This window comes from Anomaloglossus baeobatrachus, chromosome 6 (assembly GCF_048569485.1).
Source record: "Anomaloglossus baeobatrachus isolate aAnoBae1 chromosome 6, aAnoBae1.hap1, whole genome shotgun sequence".
Classification (NCBI taxonomy): domain Eukaryota; kingdom Metazoa; phylum Chordata; class Amphibia; order Anura; family Aromobatidae; genus Anomaloglossus; species Anomaloglossus baeobatrachus.
In genome coordinates this window covers 566,317,275-566,332,489 of record NC_134358.1, presented here as the reverse complement: position 1 = coordinate 566,332,489, position 15,215 = coordinate 566,317,275, and the positions used below count along the sequence as shown (strand labels likewise).

The window sequence follows — 15,215 nt, the reverse complement described above, 5'->3', positions numbered from 1 at the left end:
TATAAATAAAGAATAAAAAAAAAAAATAACGTGGGGTCCCCCCAAATTAGATCACCAGCCAAGGTGAAGCTGACAGCTGGGGTCTGGTATTCTCAGGGTGGGAAGAGCCATGGTTATTGAACTCTTCCCAGCCTAAAAATAGCAGGCCACAGCCGCCCCAGAAGTGGCGCATCCATTAGATGCGCCAATCCTGGCGCTTCGCCCCAACTCATCCCGCGCCCTGGTGCGTTGGCAAACGGGGTAATAAATGGGGTTGATACCAGATGTGTAATGTCACCTGGCATCAAGCCCAGCAATTAGTGATGTCACGGCGTCTATCAGACACCCGACATAACTAATTGACAGTAAACAAAAGCAAAAAAAGACAACAAAAAATTTTTTATTAGAAAAAACACTCCCCAAATCATTCCCTTGTTCTCCAATTTAATAAAAAAAATGGGTCCGCAGAAATCCATTTGGATGTCCCACGTCAGCTCTGGACCTTCTAGAATATGGGGGCACGTTCAGGGAACGTATCCCCCATTTTCTAGGAGGGCAGATCCTCCATTTGAGGAGAGTGGGTGCAAAAATCTGCACCCACTCTCCCCGGGTCACAGCTGCAGAGTGCCGAGCAGCCAGCACAGCTCACACTGAACACTGTGCTGGCTGTCAGCTGCTCGGAACATGTGACCGGCCGGCGTCTGCTGTGAAGGAGGAGGGGGCCGCGGGGGATCAGCGCTGCGACCGGACAGGTATGTATGACACCGGGGGGAATTGGGGTGAACGGGCAGGGCCTGGGAGCATTTTTCTGTCGCATGTCTCAAGGCACATGCGACAGATAACATAGGAGCAGGGCGGCCGGTGCGCTACTGTGCGCGCGGCCATGTTGGATTTTCGGGAGGGGGGTCGGGGCGGGCACTTTGGCGACACCGGGGGCTTTGCCAGGAAGTGAGGTCAACAGGAAACCTCTTGACCTCACTTCCAGGTAAATGCCTGCGTTCTGGCGTGCCGACAAAGGCCGCGGACCGCAACAAAAAAGCAGGTCCATGCGGTGTAGCTGCGTTCTGACCCACATCATTGATTCAATGGGGGAGAGAACGCAGCCACACCGCACAAAAGAAGTGACATGCTGCTTTTCTTTCCGCACCGATTTTTGGCATCCAAAACGCTGCGGAAAGAAACGCAGCGTGTGCACTGATTTTTCAGCTTTCCCATACACTTTGCTGGGAAAGCTGAACGCATGCAATTTGCCACTGAAACGCTGCGGTTCAAAACGCAGCGTTTCCGCGGTAAAAAACGCAACGTGTGCACACAGCCTTAATCTCCTCTAGGAGGAGCAGTGTGTGCCCGGACTTTGGCTAGGCACACGTCCCCACCCCTCAGAGGGGTTATCTATTTAGAGATGAGTAATCTGAATTCCACCTCCTGTCATATAAGTGATTGTCAGTCTGTCCCTGTGCCATGCTTTATACTTCATCTCTGCTCCATGAGGGTACAGCAGTGATTTGTGACTCTTCTCTGCCTAAATGTAATTGAGGCGACATTTAGGCAGAGCAGAGCCACAAATCACTGTTACACAATAGTCTTCTTAAGTGCTGTAGTATAAAGCATGGAGGACGGAAGGAGAAACCAGAATTTATGTAACAGGATATCCTGTTACATCAATTCTGTTTTCTTCTTCCATCCTCCATGCTTTATACTACAGCACTCCTTTTAAGAAGACTATTGTGTAACTACAAGCTCAGTGACGTAATTTCTTGGAGCCCTAAGTTAAAGGGGTCGCACAGGATTGGAGGGTCCCTGCACCCGGCCTCTATCGCTGCTGCACATCTATGCAGGGCGTTCGGCCATTGTACCGTGTACCCAGATATGTTGCGTTTTGTGCTAAGATCTTGTAGGCAATAGCCAGATTTGGGGTGCAGGTGCTGATTACTGCCCCGACCCCCTCCTCCCTTTCCTCATTATACCTATGCCCAGTTTATGGCAGTAATAAATGGCTGATGTTGGGAGGAAGCCGCGGTACAATGGCTGCCAGGAAGGTTTACATTCTCCAGCTCTGCCCGGTTTCCTCCTGAGGCCTCTGCTCGACGGGCACCTACACCCCACATTGGTGCCTGGCATGTCCGATCTCTGCTGCCCCCTAGTGCTCAGTTTCCTGCAGGAGACCACCCTGATATACAGCAGAGCTGCGCTCCCTGGGATGAGGCTTTATTATGACTATTCTGTAATGTTCATCCTGAGCCTCCTGGTTCATGATCACAATGACCTACACACAGAGGGAGACGAGAGCAACCGAGGTCACTCAGATCTGTGGATGTATTTTACATACAGAGCAGGACTTCAGGTGCTGTCTCTGGTGGTCTGTATGCATCATTGTATGCATGCATCCCCCCCCCTCCTGTATGCATCATTGTATGCATACATCCCCCCCTCCTGTATGCATCATTGTATGCATGCATCCCCCCCTCCTGTATGTATGCATGCACCCCCCCCTCCTGTATGCATCATTGTATGCATGCATCCCCCCCTCCTGTATGCATCATTGTATGCATGCATCCCCCCCTCCTGTATGCATCATTGTATGCATGCATCCCCCCCTCCTGTATGCATCATTGTATGCATGCATCCCCCCCTCCTGTATGCATCATTGTATGCATGCATCCCCCCCCTCCTGTATGCATCATTGTATGCATGCATCCCCCCCTCCTGTATGCATCATTGTATGCATGCATCCCCCCCTCCTGTATGCATCATTGTATGCATGCATCCCCCCCTCCTGTATGCATCATTGTATGCATGCATCCCCCCCTCCTGTATGCATCATTGTATGCATGCATCCCCCCCTCCTGTATGCATCATTGTATGCATGCATCCCCCCCTCCTGTATGCATCATTGTATGCATGCATCCCCCCCTCCTGTATGCATCATTGTATGCATGCACCCCCCCCTCCTGTATGCATCATTGTATGCATGCATCCCCCCCCCTCCTGTATGCATCATTGTATGCATGCACCCCCCCCTCCTGTATGCATCATTGTATGCATGCATCCCCCCCCCTCCTGTATGCATCATTGTATGTATGTATCATTGCCCATTGTTGTGTGAAGCAGACAGGTTTTGTTTATTAAAGTCTTAAGTGCTCTGACCCTAAACGCCCCGAGCTCACCCATGTAACCGGCCATGATTGTGGAGACCGTGCCGCTGCAGAAGTATTCCTCCCCATCCCCCTATACCGGGCTGCACTATTAGGGCTGCTTCTCACTTGCGAGTTTCTCGCAGTAGAGCAATGTGAGAAAATCTCGCATTGGAATCGGACACACGTTAGTGAATGATTCAGCTCTCATCTGCGATTTTTTTTTTTTTTTTTTTTTTTTTTTTTTTTTTCCTCAGTCCAAATCGGACTGAGAAAAAAATCGCAGCATGCTGCTTTTTTGCGAGTTTCTACTGCGAGTTTCTCCAATGCAAGTCTATGGGAGCGTGTAAAAAATCGGGTGTCACGGGACGGCACTCACCATCCTAGTGACATCCGATTTTCTAAATACATTTCTCGCATGTTTCCTAAAACACTGGAAACGAGTGTGTCACAATGTCTGTCAATCACTATTCTGTCAGTCGGTCTCTCCCTCTCGGTCTCTATTCTCTGTCAGTCCGTCACTATCTCTGTCCCTCTCTGTCTGTCGGTCAGTTTCCCCCCCCCTCTCTCATACTCACCGTTCCCCAATCTCCGGCGCGGCGCTGCATGGCGTTCACACTGCGGCGGCTTTTACTATTGTGAAAAAGCCGGCCGCTCATTAAACAATCTCGTATTCCCGGCTTTCCCTGCCCACAGGCGCCTATGATTGGTTGCAGTGAGACACGCCCCCACGCTGAGTGACGTGTCTCACTGCACCCAATCACAGCAGCCGGTAGGCGGATCTATACTGTGCAGTGAAATAAATAATTAAAAAAAAGGCGTGCGGTCCCCCCCAATTTTAATACTAGCCAGATACAGCCATACGGCTGAAGGCTGGTATTCTCAGGATGGGGAGCTCCACGTTATGGGGAGCCCCCCAGCCTAACAATATCAGCCTGCAGCCGCCCAGAATTGCCGCATACATTAGATTCAACAGTTCTGGGACTGTACCCGGCTCTTCCCGATTTGCCCTGATGCGTTGGCAAATCGGGGAAATAAGGAGTTATTGGCAGCCCATAGCTGCCAATAAGTCCTAGATTAATCATGTCAGGCGTCTGAGACACCTTCCATGATTAATCTGTAAATTACAGTAAATAAATAAACACACACACACACGAAAAATCCTTTATTAGAAATAAACAAACAAATTCCCTCATTACCAATTTAATAAGCCCCAAAAAGCCCTCCATATCCGGCATAATCCACGGACCTCCAGCGTCGCTTCCAGCTCTGCTGCATGCAGGTGACAGGAGCAGCAGAAGACATCGCCGCTCCTGTCAGCTCCACGCAGCAACTGAGGTGAGTAGCGCGATCTGCTGAGGTGTCACTGAGGTTAATCGCGGCCACCGCTGGATCCAGGTAACCTCAGTGACAGCTCAGCTGATCGCGCGGCTGTCTTCAGTTGCTGCGTGGAGCTGACAGGAGCGGCGGTGTCTTCTGCTGCTCCTGTCACCTGCATGCAGCAGAGCTGGAAGCGACGCTGGAGGTCCGTGGATTACGCCGGATATGGAGGGCTTTTTGGGGCTTATTAAATTGGTAATGAGGGAATTTGTGTTTTTTATTTCTAATAAATGATTTTTTCGGGTGTGTGTGTTTATTTACTGTAATTTACAGATTAATCATGGAAGGTATCTCGGGGAGACGCCTGACATGATTAATCTAGGATTTAGTGGCAGCTATGGGCTGCCATTAACTCCTTATTACCCCGATTTGCCAACGCACCAGGGTAAATCGGGAAGAGTCGGGTACAGCCCCAGAACTGTCGCATCTAATGTATGTGGCAATTCTGGGCGGCTGCTGACTGATATTGTTAGGCTGGGGGGCTCCCCATAACGTGGAGCTCCCCATCCTGAGAATACCAGCCTTCAGCCGTATGGCTTTATCTGGCTGGTATTAAAATTGGGGCGGGAGGACCGCACGCCATTTTTTTTTTTTTTTAATTTATTTATTTCACTGCACAGTATAGACCCGCCCACCGGCTGCTGTGATTGGTTTGAGTGAGACACCTGTCACACAGCTTGGAGGCGTGTCTCACTGCAACCAATCATAGGCGCCTGTGGGCGGGGAAAGCAGGGAATACGAGATTGTTTAATGAGCGGCCGGCTTTTTCAAAATAGTAAAAGCCGCCGGAGCAGTGTGAACGCCATGCCGGGGATCGGTGAGTATGAGGGGGGGACACTTCAGTCACTCGGGGGATTAGCGGTCACCGGTGAGTCCTTCACAGGTGACCGCTAATCAGGACGCGGCACAGACAGAGCCGCAGCATGACAATGAAGTCGGGTGACGTTCACCAGAGTTCATTCTGACAGTGCGGCTCTGTCTGTGTCTGCTGTCATCTGCCATTCAGCTCTGCTACATGGCTGTCTGTGTCTGCTGTCATCTGCCATTCAGCTCTGCTACATGGCTGTCTGTGTCTGCTGTCATCTGCCATTCAGCTCTGCTACATGGCTGTCTGTGTCTGCTGTCATCTGCCATTCAGCTCTGCTACATGGCTGTCTGGGTCTGCTGTCAGCGGCCATGTAGCAGCGCTGAATGGCAGATGACATAGTAAAAAATACGCATTACACACGCTAGTAAAATCATTAATTTATTCAGAAAAAGCATCTCGCTTGCGTTGCACTCCGACCTAACGTGAACTAAAATCAGCCGAGTTTTTTTTTTTTTTTTTTTTCAGCCAACTTGGACCGATTTTACTCGCATAATGTGTTTCCAGCCTTAAGCATATGCTTATGGGAGTAGCGCTCCCAGCATATTCTGATTGCGTCTGTTGGGAGTGATCCCCTTTGGTCTTGCCTGAACAGAAATATCTGCTCTGTGTGATCCTCAGGCTGTGTGCACAGTGCGGGGTGTTTTTTTTTTTTTTTTTTTTTTACCTTTTTTAAAGTTCAGGGTTTTTTTTTTCACAAAACTGAAAGCAAATCCTTATATCAAAGCCAATGAGAAACATGAAGCGCTGTGCACATCTGGAGTTTTTGGGTTTTTTTTTTCTTGCAGATTTGGTGCAGGAAATCTGCAGCTGTCAATTCTTTCAGTGGTTTTGTCTGTTTTTCACCATTAAAAACAATGAAAAATGCAGAAAAATAGATAAAGAATTTAGGGGAAAAAAAATTGTTCCCTCCAACAGATGCAGAAATTTCTGTAACCAAATACTCAACGTGCACATATAGCCTTAAAGGGCTGAAATCTGTGAGCACTAGCAGCAGGCGAGGTATGCCTATCTTTTATGTATACAGGGTATATACAGTCTGGGTCCATGGATCAGGCACACGGCCCTTGTCCCCTCGCGCTCGGCGTCGGCCCTTGTCCCCTCGCGCTCGGCGTCGGCCCTTGTCCCCCATCAGATCCGTTTCTTGAGCTGCTCTATGGGATCCACTGAATATCCACATGTTGTTGTAACCACTCATCTTAAGGCGCTCCGCCTGCTCCCGTAATCCCCCCCCCCTAAGAAGATTACAGGCAAGTTATTTTGGAGTGTGCGGAGGGCGAGGGGACTTCAGATGCCGCTGATGGGTTCACGCTGCAGCGTTTACCAGTTTCCTGCTGCTGGCTGCAGCCTGTGGCTAATGGCACTACAGCACTTTTGCTGGACCTGTAATGGCTTGTCTGTCACTTTGCTTGCTGTCAATGAATAGGAACGTTCTTATTTATTTAGAGGCTGAAAACCTGTCCTGAGTGAAACTGTCACATTTTGGTCTACGTTGTGGCAAAGTGGAGGAATCAATTTCTGTTACAATGTATCAGGCAGGCTCTCAACTTTTTTTTTTTGTAACATCTGGCCTGATGGTCGCGTGTAATTTCATGGTTTGGGCTCAGGGCCTGAGACCATTCCAAACGGCTCCGGTGCCAGCTGTGTAATACCACCGGTACCATAGAATAAATTAACCTCTTAGATGCCACTGTCAATCATGGGGTTAGGAATTGTGGTTGAGTGTTGCTTCTCTGTCCCATCTTCTCTCCCGTGCGATGTGATTGGCAGCTGCACATTTTGAACGCCAAGAGCCGACTTTTGGCTGCGGGAAAAAAAAAGTAACCAATTCACAATGTGTGAACACAGTCTAATGATGGGGAAAAAATGTGTAATTATATAGTTTTAAAAACTGAAAATCTCCAAAACCAGATTGAATTTGTAAATATATTGGGTGTCCCCCACATAAGTAATTGTCCGAACAATTTGCCATTGATCGTCTCTGGAGCCGCCGTCGCTCTTCGTTCTGTAACTTTTTGCCGTGTTCTATTTTCTTTTTTCGGTTACATTTTTAGCTGTTGCTTATTTTTGATGAGCTTGTCACAATCTCCGGTGGATTAGTGCTGGGACGGCCCGTGTATTACCGGCAGCTGCCGCATCCCTGGGATTTATATCTATATTTGTGTCAGCGCCACATAATCCGCGCCGAGAGGATATCAGCATTTTATACCGACATTAACTGCTAATCCACAAGAGTCTTCCAGATTTATTCTCATATTTTACTTTTATCACAAAATCCCCGTTTGACTTTTGCTTGGCTTTTTTTTTTTTTTTTATATATTTTTTATTTTTTTTTTTTGTATCTGGGATAGATGATCACCATAACTGCCCATCAGTTTATCACCCGCCATAAGGCTATTGCCATTCAGGGTTCTAGGAAAGCTGTGTGATAGCTAAGCCTTTAATTATCCACCGTCCAGTCTGCTGATCCCCAGAGCTGTGGATTGGTTTTCTGATTTATTCTCAGTCCTCTGTCTCCACTTTTTTTTTTTTTTCTTGCCGACATAGTGTGTGTGTGTGTGTGTGTGTGTTATATTATATCCCGATTCTAACGCATCGGGTATTCTAGAATTTACGTATTGTGTAGTTAATGTGTGATTTTTGTTTGTGTATATATGTATGTATGTGTTGTGTGTAGTTGCCAAGTGTTTGTGTAGGACACTGTAAGGCTATGTGCCCACGCTGCGGATTTTGCCGCGGATTTCCCGAAAATCTGCAGCAGCGGCACTTCCAAGCCATTTCAATGGCATTTTGGAAATGCTGTGTCCATGCTGCGGATTTTTCCGCTGCGGATTTGCCGCGGATTTTGATCCGGAAAAATCTGCAGCATGTCAATTGTTTGTTGCAGATTTGGTGCGGACTTTGGGTATAGAATGGGAAAAAAAAAATCCGCATCAAAATCCGCGGGTGCGGATTTGCCGCGAAAGTCGCGGATTTTCAGGCAGAAAAGTCCGCAGGTACATTCTACCGTGGACACAGCCTAAATGTTCTGGGTGTGGGGGGGGGGTGTGTGAGTGTTTGTGTGTTGCGTTTGTGGAGCGCTGTGTGTCTGCAGCATTGTGTGTTTTGCACGGTTCGTGTGGCTGTGGGGTGTGTTTTGGGGGGAGGTATGTTTTGTGCAATGTGTGTTCTGCGCGGTGTGTGCGGTGGTGTTTGTGGTTCCTGGTGTGGTGTGTTGTGCGGTGAGCGTGTGGCAGTGTATGTGTTTTGGGGGGAGGTGTGCACACCCCTCTACCCCCCCCCCCCCCCCCCCATCGTGCTCCATCCTCCATGCTGCACACCCCCCATTCTATAATAGTCCTCCTATTATACTCGGAGTATAATGGGAGGAGTAGTTCTGGGGGGAGGTGTATAGGTGCCAAACGTGTGCCAGGGCGGGGCCGAGCGGGTCAACGTGTGCCGGGGGCCGAGCGGGCGAGGCGTCGGCGTATGCTGGCTCCCTGCACATGTGTACCAGGAGCCGGTGTACGCTGGTAACCATGATACACATTGGGTAACTAAGGGAAGCGCTTCCTATAGTTACCTGATGTTTATCATGGTTACCAGCGTACACCGGCTCCGTCACGATCCCAGCATCACAAGGTTATGTCTGGGCTGGGTTGCCGGTGTGGACTCCTGGGAGTGCAGCAGTCACCTGGGAGTCGGGGCTTCGTTTGAATTCGGGGGAAGGGGCGTGGCTGAGCGGGTGATGCGAGTGGCCAATCCATGCGGGGGGCGGGGCCAGGCCGAGCCCAGCGGCCAATCCGACAGTTGTCACTGTAACGACACAATTTTGGAGCAAGACAGACAGACACAGACGCAATTATATATTTTATATATTATATATTACACACACATATATATATTACACGCTCTATGTAGGCAAAAATATAATTACTTTTTTTTTTTTTTTTTTTCCCCCTCCTTCAGACGTAGATATAGAGAATGGCGGATCTAGAACTCGTGGACGCCCTGACGGACGCCCCACCAGAGATTGAGCCCGAGATCAAGCGGGACTTTATCAGCTCGCTGGAGGCCGAGCCTTTTGATGATGTCATCGGGGAGAAATTCGACAAAACAGACTACGTCCCGCTCTTAGATGGTGATGAGGTCAATGGGTCTAGTGACAAACACGCGGCTGAAGGTAGGTTGTAATATATAAAGGCAATCTGTGTGTGTTTGTGTGAGCTAAATAAGAGAGATTGCGACAAACTAATATTTTGTTGCAGTCACTGTGTACATATATTACATTACTGATCCTGAGTTACCTCCTGTATTATCCTCCAGAGCTGCACTCACTGTTCTTCTGACCTTTCCCCTCACATTTCTCTGGTGCAGGTCATCATTCCTCGGTGCTGGAGAACGGTGAACACATCACAGGAGACGTCGGTGAGTCGGGTATGATATTACATTTTTCTATTTGCCACTTTCCCCAATGTTACAATGTACAGTTATGGATCCCGGGTCTCACTTTTTTTTTTGTGTAACTGAACATTTCCCTGTGGGGTCGTTCATCTCCTGATTATTCAGTGCTATTATCCTGCAGCATTTATCATCATGTTTAGGAATAAGGCTCTAGCGCAGGTTATGGCGGTGCAGTCTCCTCCTGATTTTATCCTCTGGGTATAGGGGATTTCCATGTTCTGTATAATCAGGGCCGTGGTGACGGGACGCCTCGTTCTCCGTTGTTTACCTGGGATCTGGCACTTGTATGCAGCGTTTGTGATTAGTCACTGTGACGTGCGATTCCTGCGTCTGTCCACCAATGATTCACAGCAAAATCCTTAAACATTCACTTTTTGGTTATTACTGTGAATCTTCTGCAAGTCCCAGGCAATTACATGAAAGTTCTTCACTTTTACTTTTTAGTGCATTGTCCGTTCTGACCCCTAAATGTTTCTTCACCTGGAGCCTCGAGGATCCTCCTCTGCACCAAAATGATCACTGGGAGGATGGGGCCTTCAGACAGGCGTGTAGGGCCTCTCTACAGGAGCCAGTTCTCACTATAATAGGCCGTGTATTCACTGATACTTTTTTGGTTCAAGGGCCACATTTTCATATTGAAACAATCCAAAAGGCCATAAACAAATTAAAGGTCTTCTTACATTAATACATCAGTAGAACAAAGTTTTGAATATTTGCTAATTATTTGGTTAGTGTTTGCTCCCCAAAAAATTCAGTGTGAACACACCCAACCTACAGTGAGTTTTTGGAGCAGAAACTAAAGTAAATCATCCTCATAATCTCAAACTAAGTTTTGAGAACTTTTCTGTTTTAACATTAATCATGTTATGGATTGCTACATGATCAGAACCACCATCAGTACAGGAATCTAGTGTTGTAATCACTATAGGTACAGGAATACATTACCAGAACCACCGTCGGTACAGGAATGCAGCGTGAGAACAATCATAAGTAGAGGAATGTTGTGTTAGAACCACTGTCCGTACAAGAATACATCACCAGAATCGGTCAGTACAGGAATGCAGGGTCGGTCCAGGGTCACTGTCGGTACAGGAATACATCACTAGAACCACTGTCGGTACAGGAATACATCACTAGCACCACTGTCGGTACAGGAATACATCACTAGCACCACTGTCGGTACAGGAATACATCACTAGCACCACTGTCAGTACAGGAATACATCACTAGCACCACTGTCAGTACAGGAATACATCACTAGCACCAACAATGATGACTTCCCTCTCCTCCGGTCTTCTGCTGCACATCCCGACACTGTACCCTTTAAAAATAAGGGTGCTTTCACACTGCATTCCTCTCCTTGTTTAGTAGTCCTGTTGGGGCTTCTGTCTGAACCCCCATCCTCCCCCTGCAAAACACCGAGTGTTTGCCTCCAGAAAACATACTCTCTCGAATATGGTGCATGACAGCACATGGTGACGGTCTGCTCCATTATAGTCAATCGCCCTATTGGCGCATATGCCCGACGCCCGTTTTGCAGGGGTTCGGATGGAAGCCCCTAGGGGACCAGTGAACGGAGAGTAACGCAGAGTGAAAGGGGGGCCTAGATTGATCTGTGAATACAGTTGAATAAAGGTAGATGAGCACCGACGTCTCCCATGTCTCCGGGACCGCATGTTGAGCAGGCCTGGGGTTAGGCCTGGTGTAAAGCCTGGTGGAGCACTGGCAGAAAGTAAAAAGCATGAGAATGCAGTGTAACCGTAATAACCAGCACGGTTATGCAGCGTACCCAATGATTGATGAAGACCCACCCCATGTACAGGCAGCGCGGAGAGACACTGCGGTGATTGACACGACCTGCAGCCGGATCTGTCAGCGGCTGCTGCTAAATATATAGATGTATATAGAGCCGTGCTCCGGTGAAGTCATGGCGGAGTCACGGAGGTGATATGGGTGCGGCACTTTATGAGCGCAGTGTCCTCATTACTAAAATAAGAGCATGTAATCAGTTCTAATAACAGTCTGTCACCAGTCACCCCAAGGGGCGGCCGTGACGCAAGAACTTGCTATTCAGTGTTTGCATTCCTATGACGTGTGCTTCTGAAATGGACGGTCTCCAGATTCTGACATTCGAAATGAAGGATATTGCCCTGAATGGCCTAAAGCCCCCGGAAAAGCTGCACCTCTCTCCCGCAGAAAGTGACCGGTGTTCATATTTGCTAATTGAGGCACCCGGTGCTTTGTCCGCGCGGCTCCGTCACTCCCTCCGGATAACCTGCAGCTGAATCTGTAAATTGGGCGTGAGACGAGTGGGAGGAAGGGAGCCTGGAGCCGCCCGTCCGTGCCAAGTGTGCACCCGAAATAACATGTGCAAAGGTGACTCTGCGCGGATCTGAGCAGAAAACCTGTGCGAAGCCCAAAATAACAAAATGCACGAACAAAATCAGATTCACATCTGCACCAAGAATCCTCTGAAGACACACAATCCCCGCAAATTGCGGTTATGTATTGTATTTTTCGGATTAGAAGGCACACTATTCCTCCAAAACTTTGGGAGGAAAATGAGGGGTTCATCTTAAAATCAGAATATAGCTTACCGGGGGGGGCTGTCTGTGCGTTCGGGTGGCCGAGTGCCTGTGGCTGCGTGCTGGAGGCCGGCTGCCTCTCTGTGCGGGCGGGTGGCTGTGCGGTGAGTGTCCCAGTGTGTCTGCGGTCCTGGTTCAAATGATGGCGCTAAGAGTCGGCGCATGCGCAGATAGCGCTCTTAAATGAGAGCTCTATCTGCGCATGCGCCATCATTTGAACCAGGACTGTGGACAGACAATCACCGCACCGGCCTCCTCCACTACTCCGCTGCTGCCACTGACTGCTGCCGCTGCCACGGACCGCAGCTGCCAGCACAACCTCTGCCTCCTGTGACCCTACTTCACCACCACTGCTGCCCCCCTCCAGTAAGACACCAGAGTATAAGACGGACCCCATTTTTAATTTTTTTACTTTGTTTTTTTTTCCTCTCTAAATTTGGGGTGTGTCTTTATAAAAGAAAAATACGGTATTTTGGTGCAGAAAAGGCAGCTGAAATAATGGAGGATTTTTGCACTATTTTAAATGAGCGTAGTGATGATCTCCCTCGACTATCCGCTCTTGTAAACACGGCGGCAAGAGAATAAATCCAGTAAAAACCAGCGCTGATCGCCGTGCAGCGTCCATCGTAGTCACGCTCGTTCCTTTCCCATCAGTTTTCGGGTCCGTGTCCAGTAAACGAGCGGCAGTTCTGTAAATGGCCCGTATGTCTCTCGGGGTGTGAGTGGCCATCGTGTCCAGCGCCGCTGTTTTACACATATCAGTTTGCAAAGGCGACTTGATGAATTTTGCGCTGTGGGTGTGACTGGGGAATGTGGCCCAAAATCAGCGTCCTCCCGTTTCCTTCAGCAGGCGGTAATGAGACAAAAGGGCCAGTGCGGGGGGCATTACCTGGGGGGACCTGGGTAGCAATGCATGGAGCCTAGTAATGGGAGAAGCTAACTGGCTTTGGAAATCAGCGGCAGAGTAGAACTCGGGACCCCCCATGTCCTGGAGGTGGGGGACCCCCCCCCCCCGGCCCCCCTTCACGGTCCTGTTGGCAGTCTAGATGTGGGGGGCGCACGTCGTGGGGTCCTCTGTGCCTTTTTTGGCTGCTCGTTTGTGCTTTCTGGATCTGTTTTACTAACCTTGTGCTTTGTGCCTCTCTCCTCTCCTCCTCTCTCCTCTCCTCCTTTTTCTATCTCCCCTCCCGGCTCCTTGTTTCCTCCCATAGAGTAATGCTCCTCTCACACCAGGACTCCTCTGCTTCCTCTCTACACTCAGTGCTTTCTCCTCCAATCTCCGCTTCCCCTGCCCGGCCGCTAGTGGATAGAAGAAGCCGGTGCCGTCCTCACCAGGCGCCCTCTGCTGAAGGCTCCTCTTCCTCCTCCTTCTGTCTCCAGCGCTTCCCATCTCTCCGTGTAAGCAGATGACGGGACCCTCGGACCTGCTGCACTCGCTCACCACCTCTTGCTTCTTTTCTGCACCGTTCCTTGGGACTCGCTGCATTTTTCTGGGAGTGTGAAGAATGCTTTCCTGAGAGGTGGCCACTCTTCTGCCGCCTCCTGCCTCCCTTCACCCTCAGCCGCCCCTTCACAATGTAGACATTAGTGCCTTCACACCATCATTGACGCTCCCTTGTCCTTGTCGCTCTGAATTAGTTTTTCTTTTCATGTCTTACTAACCTGCAATAAACTATATAACACTCACGCTTGGTTTGAATTGCTTCTACTAATGGTTTTTGGAAAGTTTTAACACAATGTATGTGACTAACCCTCTGTGGGGAATGTACATAGCGGCCTCGTACAATTTGTCATCTGAGTATAGAACTTTTTTAACCTGATTTTGTTTTTTTGTTTTTTTTTATATGATATAGTTATATAATTTTTTTAATTATTTTTATATTTTAATTAAATATATATAAATGTTTATATTTTAATTATGTGTATTTCTAATTTATATATAATTTAATTTATATATATATATATATATATATATATATATATATATATATATATATATATATATATATATATATATATATATATATATATATATATATATATATATATATATATATATATTTAATTAATATAAAAATAGTTATATAATATATATCAAAAAAATATTTTTATTTTTTATATGGATATAGTTATATATATTTTTTTGTATTATGTTATATAACTATATCATAAATATATATATTTTTAATTTTTTTTAAATAGCCCCTCTCCTTGCCCATTATTACCATTTTATTACAGCTTCTCTTCATGGTAACAATTGCTATTTGCAAGGATGATAGCGTAGAAATGACCAGATGAGACACCACCAAGGGTGGTCTTTTTTTTTTTTTTTTTTTTTTTTTCCTTCTTCCTTGCAGCTTTTGGGAGATGAGGGGGGGCTGGCATTTTTATTTGCTGGTGTGCAATTGTTTGAGCCCGACTCTTGCACACCACAAATACGGTGACAAGTAGCGATTTGATGACAGAGGGTCCATGGCAGTGACGAGCAGTCAGAAGTCACCGCTGCAGCCCTGCTCTGCTCGGTGACTGCAGGAGGAACGTCTTCCAGCTGTAACAGGTCAGTAGCCTGGCATTTGTTGTACAGTATCTGGCTTCTGACCTCGGCTTTCCCCGCGGTGTAATCATCATGCTGCTGTACTGATCACTAACTCTGCTCAGTCGGTGTAAAGCCTCATGCAGACGCCCCTGCATTGCAGACATCTGAATGAGGCTTTTCACTGACAGAGCCACGTTTCCACATGCATGACAGCTGTCAATCAAGCAATTGTCCCGCCTACTTTGAGCTGCTCAGCCGTGTAAACAGCGTGGTCCACACAGCAGGGTCCAATA

At 47.9% G+C, this 15,215-nt stretch overlaps 1 protein-coding gene across 2 annotated transcripts in view; it reads left to right on the top strand.

Moving 5' to 3' along the window:
* Positions 1-14,072, top strand: part of LOC142243657 (microtubule-associated protein 4-like) — a 37,054-nt gene extending 22,982 nt beyond the window's left edge. The window contains exons 3-5 of one of the 2 annotated variants that reach the window (XM_075315786.1): positions 9,307-9,520; positions 9,715-9,765; positions 13,598-14,072. In XM_075315786.1, coding sequence (XP_075171901.1) covers positions 9,322-9,520; positions 9,715-9,765; positions 13,598-13,602 — 255 coding nt within the window. In that variant the 5' untranslated portion in view covers positions 9,307-9,321 and the 3' untranslated portion in view covers positions 13,603-14,072. Of the gene's footprint in view, positions 1-9,306; positions 9,521-9,714; positions 9,775-13,597 lie in introns of both variants that reach the window. The other variant, XM_075315785.1, reaches the window with a different exon arrangement.
* The last annotated feature ends 1,143 nt before the right edge of the window (positions 14,073-15,215 follow it).